The following is a 23884-nucleotide window of genomic DNA, read 5'->3' as shown; positions in this document are numbered from 1 at the left end:
TGTCAGCTAGCTGAGGAATACTTGCTTAAGTTCAGCAGTCACGGTCAGAAAAGGACCTCTAAAAGCATTGAGCAAAATTGCGTGCTTGAAGCCTGAATGTCCTGCTTACTAACTAGATCAGCCACAAATACACTAACCTGCTTCACAGCAGCACTGTTCATGACAGTCATAAAAAGTAATTGTCATCAGCTCTTCGTGCACTTGAAATATATTTGGGACGTAAAAAGAAAATTATAATTCACCATCATGCTTACTCATAGTACGTAAACTTAAAAAAATAAAGTAATCTAGACAGGGTTTGAAATTACTGCTCTCTACATCTTAATGGCTTAGCCTTCAGCAAACGAAAGTCAAAAGGGAGTGTAAACAAAATAGGTACAGGGTTTGCAAAGAAAAAAGTGTGAAAGCTCTCTCTTTCATGAGAAAACCAGCAAACCTGAGTATTTGTCAACACCAGTGTATTGTTTAACGACCTCACACCCATGCTCCGCCCTCTACCCTCCCTTTCTTCTTTTAGGGCAGGGGAGGAAAAGGCACTGTCTGATTTTGCGAGCACGCATAGTTATGTTTTAGTGTTCAGTCTCTTTGATCATGCATGCCTTGAATCATTATTTTTCAGTTGTTTTATAATACCGGTAACATGGAGCACTCTTTGATAGCAGTACACAGTGACCCATGAAAGTAATCATGCGAATCCTGGCCGGGGCATGATTAAACCAGCACCGACACACACATTGCTTGACAATAAATACATTTATTTCAATATTTGGATCAGTAAGATAAGAGTTATTTACACAACTGAGTAACACCTTCTTATAGAGAATTCAAAGTCACTTCCTTGGGAGGAACTAATTCTCCACAACCTTCGTCCAGTACCCTAAAAGCTGAACCGAATCACTACAGAGCCCTGTCTCCTATTAACACTTCAGAAGTGTCTCTTGTTACTGAGAACAAAGGAGTCTGTTGTACTCGGAGATCAAACTTGATTTTCTGACAGTTTCCCAGGAACGAGCAGCAAAGTGAAACCTTGAAACAAAGAAAATTAAAGATGAAGAGTTGATCCTTAGAGAGGTACCTCAATCAAGGTAAAAAACTTCAGGCCTCCACAAGGATTAAACAAATGTCTCGCAGAGACCAGTGGGGTGTAATCAGTGGATAATACAGGGGAGGGGGAGAGGTGGAACACACCAGTAGTGTGATACCAGTGTGATGTTAACAGTAGGGAGTTGCCACCAACTGAGCAACAAAGCAACACGTTGGAAGGAAATTTAGAGGTCCTTTCATCCCATGTTAACTTCTCTTTCTTTGATTATCTTCATTGCAGTTCACTTGTTACTTCTACCACTGGTCAAGATCAGTAGCCCACCAGGGTAATGGGCTCATGTCAAAGTACAATCTATTTCACATATCTGGTTTGAGAACAAAAGTACTCAATATTGCAATTTCCCCCCATTAAAAAAACTCTTTTTGTCATCTCTTCACTTTCAAAAGATTCTTAAGGCTACCCTGTTCCTTTATCATAACATGTTTGCATTATTTTTTTGCAAAACAGAAGTGCTGTAGTCACAAATCATTGGGGCAGAAGGGACTGACCAAACGTGACACGAGAGGAGCGTCATGCAAAACCTTAGCATACAGGAGTACAAAAACTTCCCTCTCAGGACGATTCAGCAACAACAAAAAAAAACAGTCAGGTGATATATTACCAATTTCTCTCTGTCAGGGAATGATGAGTAAGGAGGTGTCTGTGAACAGAAAATACCTGAAAACAAAACAACAGTTAACTATGAGTGAAAGGAAGTTGTGACATTATCATCAGAAGGGAATAACTTTCATTTCAACCCGGGAAAATGAGAAACCAAACAATAAATTCAATAGAAAAAGGCAATTAAAAAGGAAATAAAAAACACGTGAGTTGTCCAGTACACAATGCATCTGGCTTTCATTTTGTCAAAATAGGCTTGAGATGCTAGAAATGCAAGCAATGACAAAATAAAAGGCTTTGTGAAAGGAAGTTACAGAGACATGAAACAGAGCCATATTCAGATAGGGGTTGTCACTTCTCATGCTGATTGACTTTGACGGTTATAAGCCTTCCCTTTCTCAAGGCTAATGTGAACGAAATGATTTCCCAATTATCTCACCCCTCTGCCCTCCCCCCCTCCTTCGCTGACTATAAGTCCATCAGGCTGTTGGTTTTTCAAGTATACAAACTCCAGGCAGGTATCCTTCAAAAGAAGGGGCCTATTTGGTAAGCCTTCTCCTTTTTTCTGGAAATTTTTTCCTTCACAAACCAAGACAACTGAACGTTCAGAAAAAGCAAGAAACAGCTAGAAAAATGATTCCTATTTTGGGCATGGTATAAGAAACAGAACCACGATTTTCTTTTTTTCAGTTTTACACCTGCCCATCAAATATCAAGGAAAATGAAACACCTTACTTTATTAGAAAAATTGAGCTCAAAGTCTGATCTAATTTGATGTTATGTTTCGTAGTTGACTTGATTCCAAACAGGCCAACCCAAAACTACTCAACAAATTGACTGAGCCAGTAGTTTGTTACAGGGGTTATGGTGACAAACAGACAAGTGATAAGCCATACAATTCACAAATGAATAATAGAGCACTTTTCGATTAAGAGTCTTAAAATCAAAACCAGTGAAAGTAATTACAACGGTTAATCAGACAGAAGGAAAAGACCTTAAAGAGCCAATAAGGATTCAAAGTAAAATAACCAAACTACCTGAAGCGCAGGAAAATGCGGACATCAAGTCATGATTGGTTTTAGTTTTGCATTTGACTGACTGAGAGAGTGGCGCACTTTTTTGGATCAATAGTTACTGAAGTAAAGCAAAACGAATGCAATCCCATATCACTTTCAACATTCAATTAGAAATTTCCCTAATAGAACAAGAAGGGTGACCTGATTTCGGAGACTGTGTAAGACCACATCAAAGCTTGGATGTCCCTGATATGTGGGTGACTTGGTGCACATTCCATTCCCTTAAGAAGAAAAAAAAAGAACAAAATGTAATCTATAAAATAACTTTAATACCATGTGTGCTTTAATAAGTCAAATACCGCATTGGGTATTAATGATGGTAATCGAACTGAGTGGAGTGCAATTTTGGCTGAAATCACAAGTATGATTTCAGACCAAAATTGCACGACATGAGTTTCAGTTACCACTTTATTACATCCATTTTGAAATCGCCCAAATACAGGACTTGGTCAGTTCTTATATTTTATTGATACAGTACTGAGCCGGTTTGAAATTAAATTAATCCATTTTTTTTGGGGGGGGGGGAGGGGAAAATAAAAAAGTTGCAAAATTTGCCACATGATACACTTTGTCTTTCAATTTGATTGGTTACTTTAAACAAGCCTTGAAATCTGATTGGTTGTTTTGTTTTTAGTGTGACCTGCTCATTGGTTGGGAAAAAGATGCGATTTAAAGCAAAAATGGTGTGATTCGAGAATAAATCGCACCAATTAGAGCCAATCAGATTACAGAGACCACCAGTGATTTCAAAATGGGTGTAATAAAGCCAACAAATACACAGCAAAACAAAGTATTTTGAAGCTATTGCATGAAAGAAACAGAACACACCTATTATCGGTTTATCAGCATGAATAACCCACACAGAATCTTGGGAGGACACTCAAAAGTTAGCAAATCTCTCCCTTTCGGCATTTTTTAAACAAACTTTTTCTACCTCTCTCAGCTAAGAAGAAAATAACGTAATTACTGAAAATAGTCTGCAATTTATGTTGAAAGCGAAAAAGACTTTTCATTTATGGACAATCTGTCAAATTTGGACACATTTTATGTTGACAGAATTGTGGTTCAATTCATACTGCTAAATTTTACCTCCATGTGGTTGAAAGACTGGTACCACGAATATGTTCATATCATCACAAGATGTTAGAAGTGTTCTGTAAGGCATCAAGCTTGAGCTCAACAGAGAAATACCAGCTGAAACAACAAAAATAAAGAAATTCAATCAGTGTATGAGGATGAGGACTACAGCAAGCATTTCCCCCTTTTTCCCATGGTTCTGTAGCTTTGATTCAAGACAGAACCTGAAAAAATTACAAAAAAATATCTTTCTTTTGACTGAACCACTTTTTGAATTTTTTTTTCTGCAACGTTTTTGCAAATAAGAAGCCATTCCTGTTTTCTTGCTTTAAGAACGGTTTCTTGTAACTGATCTACATGAGCATACATAGAAATTAAAGAGGAAAATGGCTAATCAGATCTTGGGAGTTAAAATATTAGTAAGGCTAACGTATACTTTGCAACTTCAATCTTGAGTGCTGAAACAGAGTGCTGGTCGTGTAATGCATAGAGCTCAGGTTTTCATGGTGAAAATCCTCCCTTGTGGCTTTGTTATACACAAAAACTGCAATAGAAAGAATGACAAAATGATCCCATTGCATTGAAACAACTTATATAAGCATAGTGAAAGCAATGAAAAAGCTGCTAGTAGACTCGTGTTTAGTCTTCTTCGTGATGTGCTCAGCTCAAGGGTGTGGTGAGGAGTTCACTGAGGGAAACAATGACCACATTGTGAAAACGACTGGTAATGAATCTTGAAGCTTTGTCAATCCTCCCAATCATTCAGACCTAACACGGAATGCTTAACATTGCTTCACAACAATTGTAGCATCAATTTGACGCATTTCAAGTTGCTTTTTCTTGCAGTTCAAGCATGTAAATATTTTGAAAGTCTGATCAGCATTAACTTGTGTCCTACTCTCCTAATGCACTAATTCTGTCAGAGCTTACTGCCAAGGAAACTTAATCACTTTTCATCAGGACACAGCACCCTACACGGAATCTTTAGATGCGAGAGACATAAGTGGTTGTGTTTCAGCATGTGACCGAGATGGATTTTACCAGGGTAGCAAATCATATCTGAAAGCAATGTAAACTGCTCCTGTCTTACCTATGTTTGGATAATTCTCATCTGACTCGTCTGAAGACCCTAAGCTGTTTAACGAATAAAAAAAGCCATGAAACAACCTCCTTTTTTTCTTTGGTTATCATTCTTGCATTTTCCGGCTCTGCTGTTGGCTAGAACTCTTTTAGCATCCTATGCTTGATGAGGTTTTCTTGTTATAAATCCCTTTTACTTCTCTCTAGCTCCTTAAAATATTCACTTTTATTCTGATAAGTGTGTGTGATTACTTTGGTTTTTTAACATCCATTCAGTTTTAAAACATTCCCTATGATAAGATAACCGAGGGCAGAGGATCTAAATATTTTCAACCATTCACTCACCCAGAGGATTCGTGCGAGGTGTGGCTGGTTGATGAAGGCTTCAACATCTCAGCTGTTTTTAAAAGCCTGAAAATTAAAAAACAAACAAACAAACAAATGATGTTCATCTGATATACCAGCTGGGGTCGTTTAACATTATAGCAGTTAAGGCAACTTTGCAGACTTTTTTCTCCCATATTTTTTGCAAGTGGTATCTTTTAAGAGCCCACTACACAGTCTGTTAATGTTGAATGTTTAGATTCATCTTTTCAAGTTATCTGTAATCTGTGTGATTCCTTCTCCATCCTTTGTTATCATCCGTCTCTCTTGGTTTAGTCTTCTCATGTTAGGTGTTTTTCTATCTTACCACTGACTATGATGCTCTGTGGTTTCCCTCACCGTTGAAAGTAATTTTGTGCCTTACAGAAAACAATACCAAATACTCCGACGGTGAAATAAAGTACAACATGGCCAGCTATGCCAAGGTCCATACCACAAGGGACCACCGGGTAATTGAGGGGTGGATAAATTTTAATGCTATCCACTAGATAAGTCACTATGTGGTGGATAGCACTGTATATTTTGTTACACTTGTCCGTTGGATGGTGATTTATCTGGATAGCGCTATCCACCCTTCAAACTAAAGGGCCCAGGCTAACGCAGTTGCTTTGGTCACAGCCGGATTAACTTTTTGTAAAGCACCTTGTTACTGAAGATCAGCGAAGAGTTGAAACTGAATCTTGTACGACTTAAAACACAAACAAAAGCAACTTAACCCTTTGACCCCTGAGAGAGACTGACCTCTAGATTCTCCTTACAATATCAACCCCGAATCACTTGAGCTCACGAGAATAAAAGAAATGATCAGCAACCAAAGAATCTCTTGATTGTTAAACAATTTCTTTCTGGTGGCGCTTTAGGAAATGTATAAAGAACAGTATGGAGAATATGTAAACTGATGCTACGAGTGAAAAGGGTTAACACACAAGCAAAAGACGTTACCTTAATATGGTGAGATCAGTGAACCAATCTTGTACAACTAAAATCACATGACATACTGTTAAGAGGAAAGTGACGATTTGCAGTGACTGAAAAAAAGAAAAGGAAAAATGAGAAAAGGTCAACAATATGTCAAGATGAACACGAGGGTGCCAAGATTAAAACTAGGGTACATCTTATTGGTTGAGAGAGAGACACAAGTTTTTGGTCCAATCACAGAGTGATGAAAATTAGAACTATCCAGCACTGCATTTAGAAGATCCAAGGATACAAAAAGTCTGAAATTGAATTGGGCACTTTTACTAATATAAGCAACAAGAATTAAATCTCATTTCTAAATGGTAAAAGAGGCATTTATGCATAATTAAAAATTCATGATACGAGAGGGCAAATTTCTAATGAAACTGAGGTGCTGCGTCAGAGGAGATGAAAGGGAGGGGGGGAGGGGAGGGGGTATTACAAGACAATTTGGGTTATCACCTGACCTGAGTTGATACTGTGAATTGGTGGTCTCCGTAGAGTGATTCGAAAACAAAAAGCTTATAAACTATTTTCATAAAACTAAATTATCTAGTAATCAAAAATTTGTATACCATATCCAGACTTCATTTAGGAGGTAAACTGAGCCACAAAAGTCAATAGAAAATCTGCGAAATATTTGTGGGTTCCTGCTCAAACCCTCCAAAAATGTTTTTTCTAACATTTCAACAGAAGCATCGGTGCTCTCAGTAATTTTTGGGAATTATTGTAAGATATCAAATCCTGAAAAAAGCAATATAATTTATGAGCTCCTGAATATGAAGCATTCCAAACAATCTGAAAGAAGAATTTGTAAATTAAAGACTACAAATTAAAAGTTTTCTACTGTAATCATTAAATTTATCTGTACCTGAATTTCATTGTAGTTCTCTGGAGAAGTATACTCCGGAGGAATGTTACGATCATGATGGATCAAACGGTCAAGCAAGGCTGCACTTAACAAAGGCTACATTTATCAACAAGGAAAAAAAATGAAGACAACATCAGAAAAAAATATCCATGATAAATACGCTTTCATGGGAAGAAACAAGCCCACAATAAAAAACAACCCCATACACCTAATTTGATGGTTTAAATTAAATGCACTTTTGGTAAGAACATTGTCTTACTCATTCACTGCGCTCACTCATAAGATATTGTTCTGTTTTAAGGCAAAGCTATATGGTAATAGTGTTTTAGGTATATTCCCCAAATAAAGCCTCATTCATATATAAGGGCTGTGCCTTTTAGGAGAATTTCTCTCATATGTTGCCATTCCCATGAAAACCTAGCTGCAGTAATTTTTCTTCAGTATCCCTTCTAAACCTGGATATCATTCTAAAATTAACATTGTCTTTCACCTATGAAGATTCCATTGGTAGGATTGGGAGGGGACTGATTGGTTTTATCATCTTGGTTAGTGAGCTTGGTTTATTGAAAAAGTATTAACTGTTAATACAATCAAGATTAGATGACAGCACCTGAGTATCCAAAAGAATGACTCTTTCTTGTGTAACAGCCAAATCAATACCAGTACTTTGATTGGTTCCATCCTCCTACACAACACCCAGGCAATCAGTGACTAATCAATTATTAATAAATGTCAAAGAACAAACCAAAAACACTCAACAAATGTGCCACAAAGTTAAAGGAATTAAAAGTAAGGTTAGGGGACAAGTGATCCAAAAGTTTTGGAAATTATGCAATAAAACTCTCAGCTAAAGAAACAAAATGAATGGTTAGGGTGCCACAACCTCCTTCTCTATTCTTTAAAGTTTGATTTTAAAATATGACTATCCCCTGTGTGGGATACTTTTTTGATCATGAGTTGTTCCCTCCCAACCCAAGCCTATATCATTTTGTAAGCTTTCCCTTACAGGTTACGAGAACCCTATTTTACCTCTGAGGTGAAGGTAACTTTGAGAGGGTAAAGTGTCTTTACCAAGAACATACAGACCTAGCTTGATTTCAAACCAGAACCTCTCCATTCACAATCTAACCCATTAACCACAAGGTTACTGTGTCTGACACATGCTTTGCTTACATTTATCAATATGATATTGATTCAGCACTTTAGAGAACCTTCCACTGACCTGAACCTGTCTTGACTGCACAGGAAATAAGCAAGACCTAAAAACGTTTTAAGAGAGAAAGAGGGTACTTATAAAAATTGATTTCAATCATTGATCACAGTTACAAATTATTAATAATGTGCTTGCTCAAGCTCTGTGAGTATCACCATGAAGGTAATCAAGAAAATTTCGCTTGAGGTAGATCACTACAGTTCAACCCCATACTGCTCATGATCAGCCAAGAAAGTGGAAATATTTTTAAATCACCTGCTGGTAATGCTCTCATCAAAAGTGAAAAACAGGCAATCCCAGCCACAGTATTTTGCACTTCTCAGATTACACTTAACAAGTCTTATTAGAGACTAGTATATACCACACATGTAAACATTGTTGTTTGCACGTGCTGATTGGCTAGTTTGTGAGTGATTAGCAAGTTTTATTCACTTCCAAGCAGCTGAAGAGACAAAACTGACATAAATAAACTAATTTTCAATTTCTGTGTAGTTAAAAACTAAAACAATTATTCCTCTCATTGTTGGTGAAAGTGGCAAACATCTACCTCCCTGCTTCACGGCTCAATAAATGTCCATCTCAATTCACTTTCACTTTGGTGAATAATTTTTAACTAGTTCTCATAGGTCCAAACATCCACAAAATTATAAGTGATTACATCACAACAGAAAAAGCAATGAGTCATCACTTGCATGGAAACAGCTGCTATGAAAGTTCACTGAGCAAATCAATGAAAGTATCTGCAGGAAAACAACTTGGTGGCTAAAAAAGCTGGCTATTCATTGTTTTTGTAGACCAACATGACTGTCATGATGTCAATTGAAAACAATGTGTTGAAATAATTTTTTCACTGACAGAGATACAACAATTCAGTTAACTTTGACAAAACAGTGAAGCTGAAGAATCACAAACCTGGAGTCAGTAAAAGGCCCAGCTCCTCCCAGAACAGAGAGAAGAGTTGATTTGCCAACACCTTGTGGACCAATGACTCCCACAACCAAGAAATCTGTTTGATCAAGAAGCATCTAAAAAATGACAAATAATTGAGTGTTAAAGGGTGATTGAAAAACTATCTATTAAGTTAGTAAGCATTGCTAAAAACAGTACTTCCAACAAATTTGTTCCCACATGAATCATTTTCGCTATATATTAGATAAGAGCTTTAATCAATACTTTTGAAGTTTCCAGAATTTTTGTGACAAGTGCAAACCTTGATCACAACTGAATTTTCATCTATCAAAACTCCATCCAACTGGGAGATTAAAAAAGGTATTACAGGAGATAATTTTTCCATTTTTACATTAAAATATGTTACATTTACAACAGGAAAAAGCATCACAACTGAGTATATTGGATAAAATTCTCTGTCATAGTCCATAGATTTACCTCTAAAGCAGCATCATTCCACTGAAGATTCTCATCCAGCAGTTTCAATACTTGTGGTGCTCCATCATGACTGTGTAGACCAAGTTTGAGAGAGGCCATGTTGGTTGCAAGTGCATCAACACTTGCACTTGTTCCTGAGGAAACAAAACAATTCACTAGATTGCTACCAACAAAATTAGTATAGGTAATAACATGCTTTCAGGGCAATTTGGTGTTAACAAGCACGGGTAAATTTTTCAAAGACAACAAAATTGCACAAGCCTGGAGAGTGAGTGCAATTTGTTGTCTTAGAAAAATTTACAAGTGCTTATTACATCAAATTGCATGAGAAATCATGTTGTTACTTTTCAATAATTTACATGAAAAAGCATCACAGAAAGTCACATCAGACAAAATTTTGACAGCACGTGTGCAATTTGTAATTTACAATTGTGTTACAACTTTGCACTCATGTTACATTAGAATGCACTCCTTTTCAGCTAATCAGATGCATATAACTTTTTCATGTACATGAACATTATACACAGAAAAGTAAAAATGTCCAAATTTAGAGGAACATCCCACACCTAGGCAATACACTTATTTTACCTGATACTGGCCCTCCTGTTGCACCACCCATACTGAGTGCTGTTGCAGTGCTTGTAGATCTCTCAGTTCCTTGGCCAGCTGGATGATCAGACAAAATAGTCTTTCCACGTGATGTGGCTGGCTGAGGGGCACTGGAACTTACTGAAGCCTCTGGTAACTGTTCCCTTTAGGATATGTATAGTAAAGGTGACTATTTTTAGTGGAAGACATCTTCAGAAGAATAATTTATAGAAAGTCAAATAACAGACAATTTAACCCCTCCTTATGATATCTCAAACCTCTTAGCAGCCAATGAGCTATATCAGTTTCAGTGACGGAAACAAAAACAACTTGCATACCTACTGCAGCTCATAAATAGTGAATATTTATACCAGACCAATCTCTCACCTGTAAACCAATTTAATCTCTGGTAACTGAAACTGTTACTATTGATCCGCCTCAGGCACACAATTACTGCTCTGTAATTTTTTACTTGAAGCAAACCTTTCCTTCCACTCCCTCTCACGCAAGGCTAATACTCAAAATGTCACCTTTAGAAACTCCTACCTTAACCAAGTTATATTTAAACTCAGTTGACAAAACAAAACTTATCATTCTCAATTTTTTAAGTGACTTATGAATCTTTGGCTAAATATCCAAATAATTTCACGCTCAAAAAGTAAGTTTTGGTCATGAATATTTTCATCACAGTTGACAGAGATTAATGACTTCATGTGTCAATACATGAATTAAAAAATTTGATAGAAGTACTTTGTTTCTATTGAACATGGACAACTCTATTACCTTGGTTTTATCAAAATTTGCTTCACTGGTGTTTCTTGTCCCTAAAAATGTAACAGTTATAATATAATATTCATTACTTTATTCCATGTATGCCACTTCAAATTAAATCCACGAGTAATTTCAACATTCAAGCAGTATAAACATTATGAGAGTGCCATAAATATGACTACCATGAAATAAAGGGTGCTGTAGCTGAGTGATAAAAGGCAAAGACTGTACTCCAGCCTATTGGCCCACCCAACCACAACTTATCACCGTTTCCTTAGCACAAAGCAACCAGGAATAAATTTAACATTCTCCACTGGATGGGATGCTAGTCCAACACAAGGTCTCCTCCCATGTCAAAAGACCTTGACCAGACAAAGGTGGTCAAAGAGCACATTGAGCATGTTGACAGCATTGCTGGTTCTTTCATAACAGTGCTATTTCCATGATGGGGAAACTGTTGACATTGTTAGCCTCAGAAACCTAAAATACCTATAGCATTGTCACCTGTGTTGTGATTTATTACAAAAAGGGTAGCAGTGGATACAATTTCCTCCACGGAGAAAAAAATTAAAGAAAGAAGAGTTCATTTATTTATCAATATTGTAAAGGCTATAATTTGTCCATCAGTTAAATAAAGGTGGCGAACTAGAGCAACTTGGATTTAACCAGGCAGGGTACATATGAAAATTTTTATTGTGGCAGGACAACAGAATGGAATGGAAAATAGAAGCTGGATGCAAAATTGGAAAAGTCTATTTTGGACCCTCCATTTACAGGTAGGTCAAAGATTCAATTCTCATTGTGTAATGAAGAAAGAAGCAATAGCCTTTGCTTCATATGTTTGTCTCAGCATGGTAAATATCCCACTCATACCTAAATAGCATAATATTTGCACACCCCTATAGTGCAATTAAATAACAAACAATTATAACAATGCAGTATAGTAAAGTGAAATTTTTGACGCTGACCCTGTCTGCAGAAGGCTTGGTGAGTATGATGGGTGTCTTCATGGGTGGTACTGTGGGGGATGCAGCATGTGCTCCCATGGGACCATCTCCTTTACCCTGAAGAAAAAAAACCATGATGCTGAATAAAAAACGATAGGTGGACTAGCTAGATGATATAAAATTCCATAAATTTACTCCCTTATTCTATGAATTGAAAGCCATCATCTATAGCATTTCCTGTGTTACAAAAAAGGGGGGAAAAGGGAACTATCTAAAGTTTATAAAAAAAAGATCTAAAGCGTGTATCCCGACAATCTTTTTTTCAAAAGCTGCCAATTCATTTTGTGAATGTGCAAAAATTATCTTAACCAAATGATACCTTCAGTCCCAACATTTTTTAGAATATAAAGATACATCTAAGTAACTAAGCTGCTTTTTGTATGAATGAACTTCCAAATATACGAAGACGCTTCCGCCTATAATGTTTTCAAAAGCTCAGTAACTTAAAACTGTTAGCCCATATCTCAGCGGATTATAAGTTTACTTATCTCCAACAAGTGGTTACAGCTCGCAGAAAAAAGGTGGGGAAATTTGAAAATAACATTCGTTACCCTTGAAGGCCGTTCTCTAAAGCCTCTCTCTCTTCTACGACCGCCTCGTCCTCGACGAAATCCTCTGTCTTGATCCTCCATTTTGGATATCAGATTGGTATGTCATGTAAGAACCAGCGAAATCACTCTTTCTTTCGTTGCATGATGGGAGTGCAATACTAACATCACGTCAGATTCCTGAGTCGAACAAGAGGAGAGCGTTCATATTTACAGCTTGAGGATGGATTTGAGGAAAGTTCCTGATGAAGAGAAAGTCAACTTATGCAGAAAATATATCATATTTATATTCCTTTTTATCTATGGTCACAGCATGTAGTTCTACGCTGGTTTATGTGGTCAATTTTAGCAGATAGGATTTGTGAATTGATAAGCTTAGACGTTTGATCTCAATCACTCCATGCTATTGTTAATGTTTGTAGGACATATTACTTGTTAGTCCTGCTTTGGTACTTTAGCTGTGGATTTCAATTATAGCGTTTACTGTTATTTCTTTTTTCTTGTAATGTGATGTGATTTTGGAAGTATTTTCACAGTGTTGAACAAGGTAACTCTAAAGACTTAGTACTCCAAATATTATAGAAAATTGCACTTACTACAGCAAGGCGACACACAACGCCATACCAGAATTTGACTATGTAGACGTATCGAATGAGTTGTAATTTTTCTTTGTGTTATATTCTTTTTCGCTTGTTTCTATTTTCCTTGATTCACGTCAACACATTTCTTAGGAGGATTCGCTCTGCTGCCATTTCTTTGGTTTATCAATGTAGTGTGGTTCTTTAGGGAGGCGTTCATCAGACCAACCTTCACTGGACAATCAAAGCTGAAATCTTGTAAGTTTACAACAACATTAATCTAATGCCACCTATCAAGGAGGGAACTTACTCTCAGAACACAATAGCAACACCCATTCTGGCTGGATTTTATATTTCAAAAGTGGCAGAGGTTCGAGTTCTCACAGGTTTTTTTTTTATCGCTAGTAATTATCTTCTAGCAATATTCCTGTATCGATACCTCTTACTGCTGGAGTTCTTGGTCCCCACTGTCAGTTAATGACCAAGTTTTTTGTGCTGTAATTTGTGGTCAAACCATGGAGTGTGCAGGCCATAAATCCTAGCAGAAAAAGCAAGGTTCTGTGATATACAGTAGGAAAAGAGAAAACAAGGTTATTGCAATATATATTATATCTCTGGCTTTTAAATAGAGGGAAAAGATATCAGTTTAAACTACCTTTTAAATTTAAGGGGCTGTGCAAGGAAATACAGCCTGCTAAATTGATCAATCATAGCACACATACCAACTGAGAGATACAATGACCTGTGTTATTTTTGACAAGTCCTATTGTCCAGATTTAGGGAATGTTTATTTGGTATAGGCCTCAACCAATCTCACGTCAGTTTACTCAATAGTCTGAGACAGAAAGATACAGCATCATGGCAACCATTTATACTGATCAGGGCTGTGTTTGAGTGAACTCGGGATGCCACATGGGACCAACTTTTATCTTTGGACAATTCTTACAACTGTGCATTTAAGAGACTAGACCTCTGAGACAAGAGTCCTCAAACACCTAGTGGTTGAACTAAAGCCAATGTATTGCTAAATTGCATGTAGCATACCAAAGTAAAATACAAACAACATAGTTCAATTTTGATGAAAATGTTGAGGATGTGAATATAACAACAGTTTGGTATATCTTTCTTTCAGATGTTATTAAATCAGCAGTAGGATTTCTTATATGGTTCGCTGGTTTGACGGCATGGATTATCATTTATCAGAAATATAGAGCAAGCTGGGGAGAGTTTGGAGACAAAATTTCATTTGTCATACCACTTGGAGAACCATAAAGCAGATCAACATTGCAATTTTGTTTACATTTTGTATATCTGCAGCCGTAGAAGCATGAAACATAGTTTAAAATCTTCATTTCAAGGGAATATTACTGTTTTTATCTCAACATCAGAGGTATTCAATCAGTCTCCAATCCTCTGTTCCCACTCTTCACATTCCTTGCAATGCCTCCTGCTCTTCCCTTCTTTGCCCTTGCTTCTTGTTCCTCCTTTGATAGAGTTTGGGAGATAGCAATCAAATACTACATCACTCTTGCACATTGATCAGAAAAGTGACAATAACAAATGCTCTGAACTTGTCACAGTATTCACCAAACATCTGCAGCAGAGGCATTGGCCATCCTATTGTTCATAATACACTGCTCATTCTGGCTGATAGGGGGCTGGCTCTGATGAACATTTTCCATGCTGCAGGATTGAAAGCCTAGAAAAGTACCTCCCTTAATGATTGAAGACCTTAGATTACAAGATGGAAACGGCAGTATTCTTAATAAGGGTGGGAAAACAAATGTTTTAAGCTATGTTTCATGCTTCTACCTAAAAAGTTTTGTGAAAATGAAAAAGAAGCCCTTTCTGAGAGAGTGCCTCCTGACTCTATGGCAGCTACAAATGGACCAATTAAAGCACAAATTAATGAAGAAGTTGTAGAATATGACACATTTGGACAATGTAAATATTTGCTGCAAAGCCCAAAGTTTTTTTATTAAACAGTTAATGAGTTGTCGACTGTGTGCTCTATGGATTTTTTTTTTTTTTCTTCCACAATCATGGCAAGTGTGTTATTAGCTTTTCTCATTCATGCTTTTGACTGGTTTTATGCTTCTTTTCTTAGAATTCATTTTCTTGACCTGGAACATATGGAAAAAACTGATTTTCTAAGGTTTTTGGAAATTAAGGAAAGGTGTAGATCACAACTTTGCATCCCTCAAACCCTGTAATTTGTGGTGTGGTGTTGCAGAAAGCATGCATACTTCTCACACTAACAATTTTTTTAACTTTTTTTTAATTTCAATAATTTCCCAGCCTTGCCTTTCAAATCTCTGACTTTGATTTGAGAAAAGCTCCCTAGCACAACTCAGTAGTAGTTCCTTTTCAATTTTATTTCATGATCAGCAAAAGATTTTACCAATGAATTTGTGATGGCAAATGATTGATTGATTGATTAATTGACTGGCTCGCAACAGCCCTCCTCCTCTTAGTTAGATTCTTGCTACAAGAACTACCATCAACATTTTATTGAGGGACACACCATACTTAACACAAAAGTTACCATAAAATAGTCCTGGATTGGATCCACCCCAACAAACCATACTTTTTGATCCTAGTTCACCAAAATACTTGGCGAAGGTAATGACCAGTATGAGGCAAGTCTATGTGCTTGCTCAAGTAAAAATGAAGCAAATGTAGAATTACTATTTCATGTGCACAAAAAGCTTTTACTTTTGTTTAGGGGACTGTGTCTACATATAGCAGCCCTGATATTTTCATGTTAAACAATGGCAAATACAATTGATTGCCTGTGGGACCACTGCTCTGTTTTAAAATAGAGTAGGATTGTACGGAAATATTTCCCAGTTTGGCACCAGGTGGTTTTGCAGCCGACCAGTTAACCTTTCAGCGAGCCTGATTCTTTCTCTCTCTGGGAGGGCGAGAAAGTGAGGGTGACAGGGACGAGAAAGACTTGGGGCGAGAGAAACTGCGCGCTGGAACAAGGCTCGCCAACAATCCTGGGTAATTGAGAAAACCAGCATGGCGGAGTATTTGGCTTCGATCTTTGGAACAGAAAAGGACAAGTAAGGAAATTATGAGCGATCTTTCATATATTTTTGAGCTTTTCTAGATAAATTTTGTCGTTTAGAAACTAACTTTTGCTTAGTTGTGTTAAAATTACTTTGTTGTTTCTTAGAAAATGTGCAACACCGCAGAGTAAAATGTGTGCCGTCTGACTTTTCGAATTCTTTTCATCCAATCGACTTATATCATCTTTACGCGAAGATTCTGAAGTGAATTTTCAGCCTTACGCAGTTATCTTACCAAGTTGTATCACTAAGAAAGACTGTAAATTAAGATTTAAACGTGGAAATGTTTGGTAAATTAAAACTTAGCTTAGTTATCGGCACGGTACAAATGATGGGTTCAAGTGATCGTGATAATTGATAGTGATCTACGACGTACTGCATATATTTTCAAGGAGATTGTATTTAGTTTCTCGTAGCATTAGTTATCATGGAAAGATTTTGGTATAAACCCATACTGTTTTAAAATAAAGCCATAGTCTCAAAGGCAAGAACTGTCTGTATAATCAATTGAGAGGCTGTCCAAATTTAGATCTCCTAGCATTCTCAAGTTTTTATTTTGATTGGATTGTTGATTTTCTCTTCAGAGTAAATTGTTCTTTCTACTTCAAAATTGGTGCATGTCGCCATGGAGAACGCTGTTCAAGGCTCCACAACAAACCAACATTCAGTCAGGTGAGCTGTTAATTCCATTGTTTGCCATCTGTTTCTTAGTCTGCCCATGATTGTTTTCATAGGGGTGAAAAGTAGTCGCACACTATCTAAGTAAACCTTCATTGTAAGTGACAATTTTTTATGCAGTTGTTGCATTTATAACACTGGGGACATGCCTCTGCAAGACTCATTTCTCATTCAAATTTCATAAATTTGCTATTCCAAGTGCTAAAAGTTATATTTTAAAGCTCTGCCTACTATTCTAACATGAATAACTAATTTTCTGAATCAACTGATATTTTTACTGGTCATGGAACATGCATCCTCTCCTATTAATGACTTTTAAAACCACAAACACTTACCGTTTGACTTGTGAAGCCAACCACAGAGTCAGTCGTAAAAATCACAGTTCACTAATATAGAGGAGAGCAAGAAGTTTAAATGACTCACACTGAAGACATTTTCTTGTTTTATAACTTATTCTATGCTTTACTAACTATCTTGTTCATGTTAACTGTTCCTTCTCCTCCAGACCATTTTACTTCAAAACATGTATCAGAATCCACAGAGTGCAGCTCAGGTTGCTGATGGGACAAGTGAGTTCATATTGAAGCAATAAAATGCTTTTTAAATTATTCCTTTACATTTAAGTTTCGCCACAGTGCACTTTTAATAATGTTTTGGTTTGCAAATATGGAATTCGTCCTGCATGACTTCTCTGGAAAGCAAACCTTCACTTTGTCTCATTATTGCAGGTAGTGCCATTTCTGATGTAGAGGCTCAGGAACATTATGACAGATTCTTTGAGGTTTGGCTTAATTAAATACAGTATAAAGTGAAAACATTCTTCTTTCACATTTTTACAATTTATAAGCAGACAAAAACTAATATCATTCAGTGGCAATTAAATTGTACCATCCCTAATCAATATTGTTTTTCTTACACAGGATGTTTTTTTGGAGCTTGAAGAAAAGGTATGTAAAATATTTGATTATTTGATATTAACAAGCTAATTTTGAGTCTTGGTATTGTTTTTTCATGGGCACCATCCTCCTTTTCCTCTTATTGAGTAGGAACAGGCTTGAATTTTTTTCTTCATCTTTCCTCCTTTCTTTAATGGAAAAAGGAGAACCATATTTAGTTTTAAAAGTACTATACATACTTGGTTAAGTTTTTCATCTTGTGCTTTTTAAGAAGGCTACTTGTAAACAAAAATTAAATGAGATTTGTACTAACTGGATTACTGGTAATCCTGACATTTTTGTAGTATGGTGAAATTGAGGAGATGAACGTATGTGATAATCTGGGAGACCATCTAGTTGGAAATGTGTATGTCAAGTTTCGCTATGAAGAAGATGCAGAAAAAGCTGTCAATGATCTGGACAATCGTTGGTACAATGGTGAGATTTAAAATCTTACTTTAACTGCCTTTAAACAATACATATTAAGAACAATAAATTCTTACTTCCTATATTAGCTAGAGTGTTCTTGTAAAGAGATTGTCTAGCCACTGTAGTGCAAAAGTGTGTAACAGTTTTCATTCTTTGTAGGTCAACCCATTTATGCTGAGTTATCTCCAGTCACTGATTTCAGGTAATGTGGATCTTCTTTAAGCCTGGTTTTCATATCACTGTATGTTTCCAAAATCCCAGATGATCAGTAATTTCACTGTTTTGCAACCATCCCAGTGTTTCTGACTAATGAAAACTTGAAATTGTAAACTTCCCTAATTGTCTGGGATGGTCAGCAACACATTTAGAAAATCAGGAGCATTTTCATTTTCCTGATGCTTCCTAGATTGCTGTGATGATTGATGGTCATCATTAACGATTTCAACAAAGGTTTGGTTTCAAGTCATCAATGGTCTAATATTCATACAAGAAGCCATCACAGTCATCGTAGACCAGTATGTTCATGTGGTAATGCACGAACCTCACAAAGCATTTTGTCTTCTCTTTACAGGGAGGCATGTTGCAGACAGTATGAAATGGGGTAAGTACCAGACTGTCATCTTATTGATTAGCTTGATATTTTGTTGTCACTGAAAGATACTGTTTAGTGTAATAAGTTAGAAGCATTTCTGTGATGTTATCAACTGTTTAGAATTATGGTTACAAATATTTGGTCCATTGTCATACATGAATGTTACTTTTAAGTTGCTATACTCAGCAATTTGATGGATTAAATCAAATATTCTGTAGGGTTATTTGTAATGAAACCTTAACTAGTGCCAAATGTCAAAATTCTTCATTTTGCTTTTTTTATGACCTCTCCAGAAAGGCTGGCGAATGTTTGCCAGTGGACATATCACTGCAGACTACATGTATGCTTAGGTGCTACACTGTAAGGCTATTTAAGCTCTTGTACAACCTCATTTGCGTAGTTCATGTAAAAGCATTAAAGCGTAGCTGACAGTGTCTGACTGTATGATCCCATGATCTGTTATGCAGTGAATGTACACGAGGAGGGTTTTGTAACTTCATGCATCTGAGACCAATCTCAAGGGACAGCCGGTAAGCCTGTTGTTCACTGCGTTAAATCCGTTTGATAGAAGTCTTCTTGTATGTTCCTAGAGAATGTTCTCGAGGCGGGTTTTGTAACTTCATGCACATGCGGCCCATTTCAGGAATACTGCGGTGAGTTTTTAGGTTGACACAGGTGGAGAGAAAACAGAGAATTTTACCGTAAGTTTTGCCAGGAAATGCTGGAAAATTACGTCCTACACAATTATGAGAATAAAATTTATATATGGACAATTTTGGTTAGCTCCACCAAGGCATTTCCATCATCAGCAGAACCTTTGATTCAACATAAATTCCAAGCAGCATCAGAAAATGAAAGTCCTTGTATTTACAATACCCCCCCCCCCTCTCCTTGCACAAATATATTGCTGATTAGTCTTTTTGTTAGGTGGCTCATTCCAAATCAAATCCATCTTGGATCAAGAGTTTTATTAGTGGTTCCAAACATCTGAATTTTGAGGGGCCCTCAAACAAGTTTGTAATGATGACCAGATCCTTTTTGAAGAAATTGATGCAGACTCATTAAGTATACTCTTTTCTTACTGGGCCTTTGAGAAGTGTTTTCTACAGATTCCCAATATGTTTAATGTCAGTTCCAATTCAAAATTCATTCTTTGATGGCAATTACATGATTAATAGAGATAACTGGCTGATCAAATGTAGGTGATTTGGCTGTCAACAGTTTGCTGGTGCATATACTGCAAGAACATTCTTATATTTGAAGTCTTCGTGTGTTTTTTTTTTCTCTTCTTTAATAATTGGATGGTTTGAGTTTAAATTGAAAGTTACCAAACTCTCAATTCAAAACAAGTAATGGGTACAGGATGTTTGTTTATCAACAAAAAAATATTCTATCTGCTGCGTGTTCTTTAAAAATGTGTTGTTCAAATAGTGAGCCACCAAACTTGTTATGATTACACCAAAGAAGAATCTCAGTGTCCACGCTGAGATGAAAACAACATTATGATCTGTTCTCTAATTACAAACAATGACAAACAACCCTGCAGTCTTTCCACTGAGCTACAAGAAAAAGGGTGTTTTCAGAGGTTTCCAGCACTTCATCATTTTGAGCTCCTTTAATCACTGTCTGCTTTAAATCCTGTGCTTTTCTCTTTTTTTTTTTTCTTTTTTTTTTTTTTCAAAAAATTTTTTATCAATGTAAAGTGTTGCCTATTAATTTTTCAGTGTAAAATACATGCATCAATCTCCTGAAATTGTGGGTTGCTTCCTTAAAAGCTTTCCAACCAGTGATATTTACTGTAGCATCACTGTTATGTTGGTTACAACACACATATTACTAATATTGTTTACCTTCTTTATACAGACGAGAGCTGTATGGCCGTAACCGGCGGAACAGGAGAAAGTATGTGTTATTCTTTTTCTTTTTTTGTGTACAATGATTGAATATTCCTATCCAGACTTGAAACTTAAACTCAATACACAGTTAAGAGACTCTTCACTAAATTCTGAACACTTAAACTTTCTGTGACAGTACTAGTTTGATGAAGAGTTGTCTCCTAGCCCTCATACTTCTTTCTCAGTACTGTAAGAGTAACTGCAGGTTTGATTGGGAACAATGGTGCTTAGGTTTGATTTGATGCCCAGCATCCATCTATCTGCAATAATGGCTCTGCTAACTTGCTTGCAAAATTCAATATGAAATACCTCTGTATTTCATATTAGGGGGCTCGATGTCATTACCAAACAATTTGTGCCCCAACAGTATTCTGTAACTTCAAATATTGCCTGCATATAAATTGACAAGACTCTACTACACTCGCCTGCATACTGGTACTATCAAAAGCATCCTTAATTTGTCTTGTTGCGACAGCTGTGCGGCAAGTCCTAATTTGATGTTATACTTAAGAACCCCTGTTATTTCCTATTTGATATTAATTTTCATTATTATCTTTTCAATTAACCTAATGCATTTTAATGTTATTGAAAGCCCCATCCTCTCAGCCACTAAGTGCAGAGAAAAAAATTAATAACCAGATCGAGCCACAGCATGTGAAGTGAACATTTCTATCTATTTATCTTTATTTATTAGAGGTGCTGGTGCTGCTGGTGCTGCTGGCGCTCCTGGCGGAAAAGAAACACCACCACGGTTTGTAAAAATAAGAAACGGTCACAAAGATTTGTTATGTGAAACGCATTGTTCTACAATCATTCCTCCTTGTCATAGCTGAAAAATTATCAATTTGGTCACCTTAAAGAAAAAAAATTATGTTTGGGAAATTATTGATGTACAGACCAAAAACTCCCTGTTTAAAACACTGCTTTTCAAGTAATAAACGGATTTCATTGCATTTACTATTACTGCATCCAATCATCCGGCTCTCTTTTAGTGTGATGATATGTCTCTGTCCTTAAGATCACTTTAGCTTGATTTTCTTTAAGATTTTTCTTCCTTATTGGTGATGTTCATACACTTTTTAGTAAAGTTTCACTGCAACGGTTCCGTTAGTCTCCGTAAATAAGGCCCTATGAAACTCAGTTCTGTAAAAGATTCTCATTTTATCCCCTATGTTCTCCGACTTCATCTCTCTTCTATTCCTGGTGTGTACGACACTCGCTTTCCATTTGAGCTCAGAAATGAATCATAGATAAACATACAAGAAAAGCATCAGCAGCAGCCTAAAAGTTATAGCCAAGTTGTGCTTCTTTTTCTTCTTAAACGTTGAAGAATGGGAAGTTTGGCCCCCAGAAGTAATGTTAGTAGACAAAGCTGTCCATTAACCTAAATATTGTCAGATTACTTTGATATTTTAGATTTTTTTATTACTTAGAACGAAGAACCTTTTATGAATTGAAAAAAGCTCAGATCATAGTAGAATATTAAGATTGTGCAATACCTAGGTCCTGGGACACTCTATGTTACGCTAGAGGTTCTATAAGTATCCTGTAGTTGTATTGGTTTTGCCCAATTTATACCGTTATCAGAGAGCGCGGATTCTCCATCTCTTCTACAGACCAGTCTTGCAAGCACGGAAAGCTTTAAATCAGGTGTATCCTTGAGGAAGCTTAGAATTTTTTTGTCTCACGCTCGTAAAAAAACTTTGAACGTGAGTGTCCGTGATCGTCATTGTTCCCTCGTAGTGAAAGGGTTACCCCTAGTAGTAATAAATGGATCCAAATTAAAGTACGAAATCAACGATTTTGTTTTGGATTTTAGGTCTCGTTCACCCTCGCCTCCATACACTCGTCGTTCTCGATCCAGGTCTCCACCCCGTCGCCGATCCAGATCCCCTCCACGCCGGGATAGATCCCGTTCACCGCCACGCCGCGATAGATCGCCACGTGATCGTGATAGAAGAGGTCGACACTGAACTGACGTACCGTCACATGACCGTAACAGAAGTGTTAGACACAATTGTGCAATACCATGAAGAAATTTTGTTATTTTGTATTGTATAAGTCGTTAGAACCATGACCCCAGTTACGGTCACATGGCGTTTTACAAACTCTTTCTCACTCCCTGTAGGAGCTTTGTCAGTTTTAAAGTAGGTAACACCTTAATTGATGCGAGAGACACCTGGCCTAATTACTTCTTAACCAGTGGCTATCTTTCCTAGCAAATTATTACGCACCTGAACGCATCAGTTGTTCTCAGAAGGTTGCAAAACTGAAAATTGAAACGCTTAAGTACGAGGAAGAAACAAGATGAACTAGTGTTTAATTTGTAAGTTACAAACGGTGTGGGTTTCTTTTTTAGTGTTACCATCGTTGTTTCGTTTTCTTTGTGATCCCTGATAATCATCTCCATCTTTAAACTTCTTCATTCTATTTTGTGGAAACAAATATATTCCATTTTGCCGCAATTCTGAAAAGTGATAGATCTCAAAAGATGTCATAATGTGGCAAAAAAGATCAGTGACACAGGCAGCTTTGTCTCGTGAGCCACTTTCTCGTTTTTACCACATTTTTACGTCATCTCTGATCTATTATTACAGAACAGACGCACGGTATCATGGAATCTATCGGTTAAATAGATATCGTGACGTATTTCCCACAATGATTCTGAGTGTGATTTGTCCGATAACTCACTTGTGTAATTATTGAAGGAAATTGAGGTTTCATCGCTCTAACTCTTAGTTGTCTTGTAAGAAAGATGCTAGCACTTGTGAGAAGCCAAAGGAAGCGAGAAAAAGGTCAAACTCGATTTACGGATTAAGATTATTGCTTTTACACCCATTTGAGCTATTAATAAAATCAATCCTAAACGATTGTTTCCAAAGATTTATAGTTTGTTTTAAAGGTTAAGCCGAATGGGAATAGTCAAGAAATGTTAATGATAAGCGTTCAACTTTTTGATTAGTTATTATATTTAGTGAACGACAGTGAACATGAAAATCTCTTTTCGAACTGCAGATTAACAGAAGATGATTTCCTTACT

The 23884-nt window shown here is 36.7% G+C and overlaps 3 protein-coding genes and 1 pseudogene across 4 annotated transcripts; 3 read left to right on the top strand and 1 right to left on the bottom strand.

The window, feature by feature from the left end:
• Positions 1-23884, top strand: part of LOC149044143 (uncharacterized) — a 280943-nt pseudogene that overhangs the window by 152535 nt on the left and 104524 nt on the right.
• Positions 735-12792, bottom strand: LOC113676582 (nonsense-mediated mRNA decay factor SMG9). The gene is made up of 17 exons (XM_089209363.1): positions 12667-12792; positions 12077-12172; positions 11121-11161; positions 10338-10501; positions 9750-9883; positions 9276-9388; positions 8373-8409; positions 7761-7835; positions 7151-7246; positions 6265-6350; positions 5284-5349; positions 4949-4992; positions 4295-4402; positions 3871-3975; positions 2923-3002; positions 1707-1762; positions 735-1026 (listed from the first exon to the last, which is right to left on the bottom strand). The coding sequence occupies exons 1-17, from the start codon at positions 12745-12747 to the stop codon at positions 942-944; spliced, it is 1467 nt and encodes a 488-aa protein (XP_089065489.1). The 5' UTR covers positions 12748-12792; the 3' UTR covers positions 735-941.
• LOC113676638 (gamma-secretase subunit PEN-2) lies at positions 12818-15240 on the top strand. The gene is made up of 3 exons (XM_089209382.1): positions 12818-12940; positions 13388-13499; positions 14374-15240. Exons 1-3 carry the CDS (start codon positions 12887-12889, stop codon positions 14511-14513), a joined length of 306 nt encoding a protein of 101 aa, XP_089065508.1. The 5' UTR covers positions 12818-12886; the 3' UTR covers positions 14514-15240.
• LOC113676612 (splicing factor U2AF 26 kDa subunit) lies at positions 16166-23727 on the top strand. Of its 2 annotated transcripts, none has more exons than XM_027193289.2 (12): positions 16166-16309; positions 16900-16987; positions 17499-17562; positions 17722-17774; positions 17914-17940; positions 18234-18366; positions 18517-18559; positions 18929-18958; positions 19540-19602; positions 20813-20851; positions 21539-21595; positions 22664-23727. In XM_027193289.2, exons 1-12 carry the CDS (start codon positions 16266-16268, stop codon positions 22815-22817), a joined length of 795 nt encoding a protein of 264 aa, XP_027049090.2. In that variant the 5' UTR covers positions 16166-16265; the 3' UTR covers positions 22818-23727. The 2 variants fall into 2 exon arrangements, with proteins under 2 accessions (XP_027049090.2, XP_027049097.2); XM_027193296.2 differs by lacking the exon at positions 19540-19602 and adding an exon at positions 19417-19479.

The sequence above is a fragment of the Pocillopora damicornis genome, chromosome 6 (assembly GCF_964200805.1).
Source record: "Pocillopora damicornis chromosome 6, jaPocDami1.2, whole genome shotgun sequence".
Taxonomy (NCBI): domain Eukaryota; kingdom Metazoa; phylum Cnidaria; class Anthozoa; order Scleractinia; family Pocilloporidae; genus Pocillopora; species Pocillopora damicornis.
Note: the sequence above shows the minus strand (reverse complement) of the source record. Positions and strands in the feature narration are given on the sequence as shown.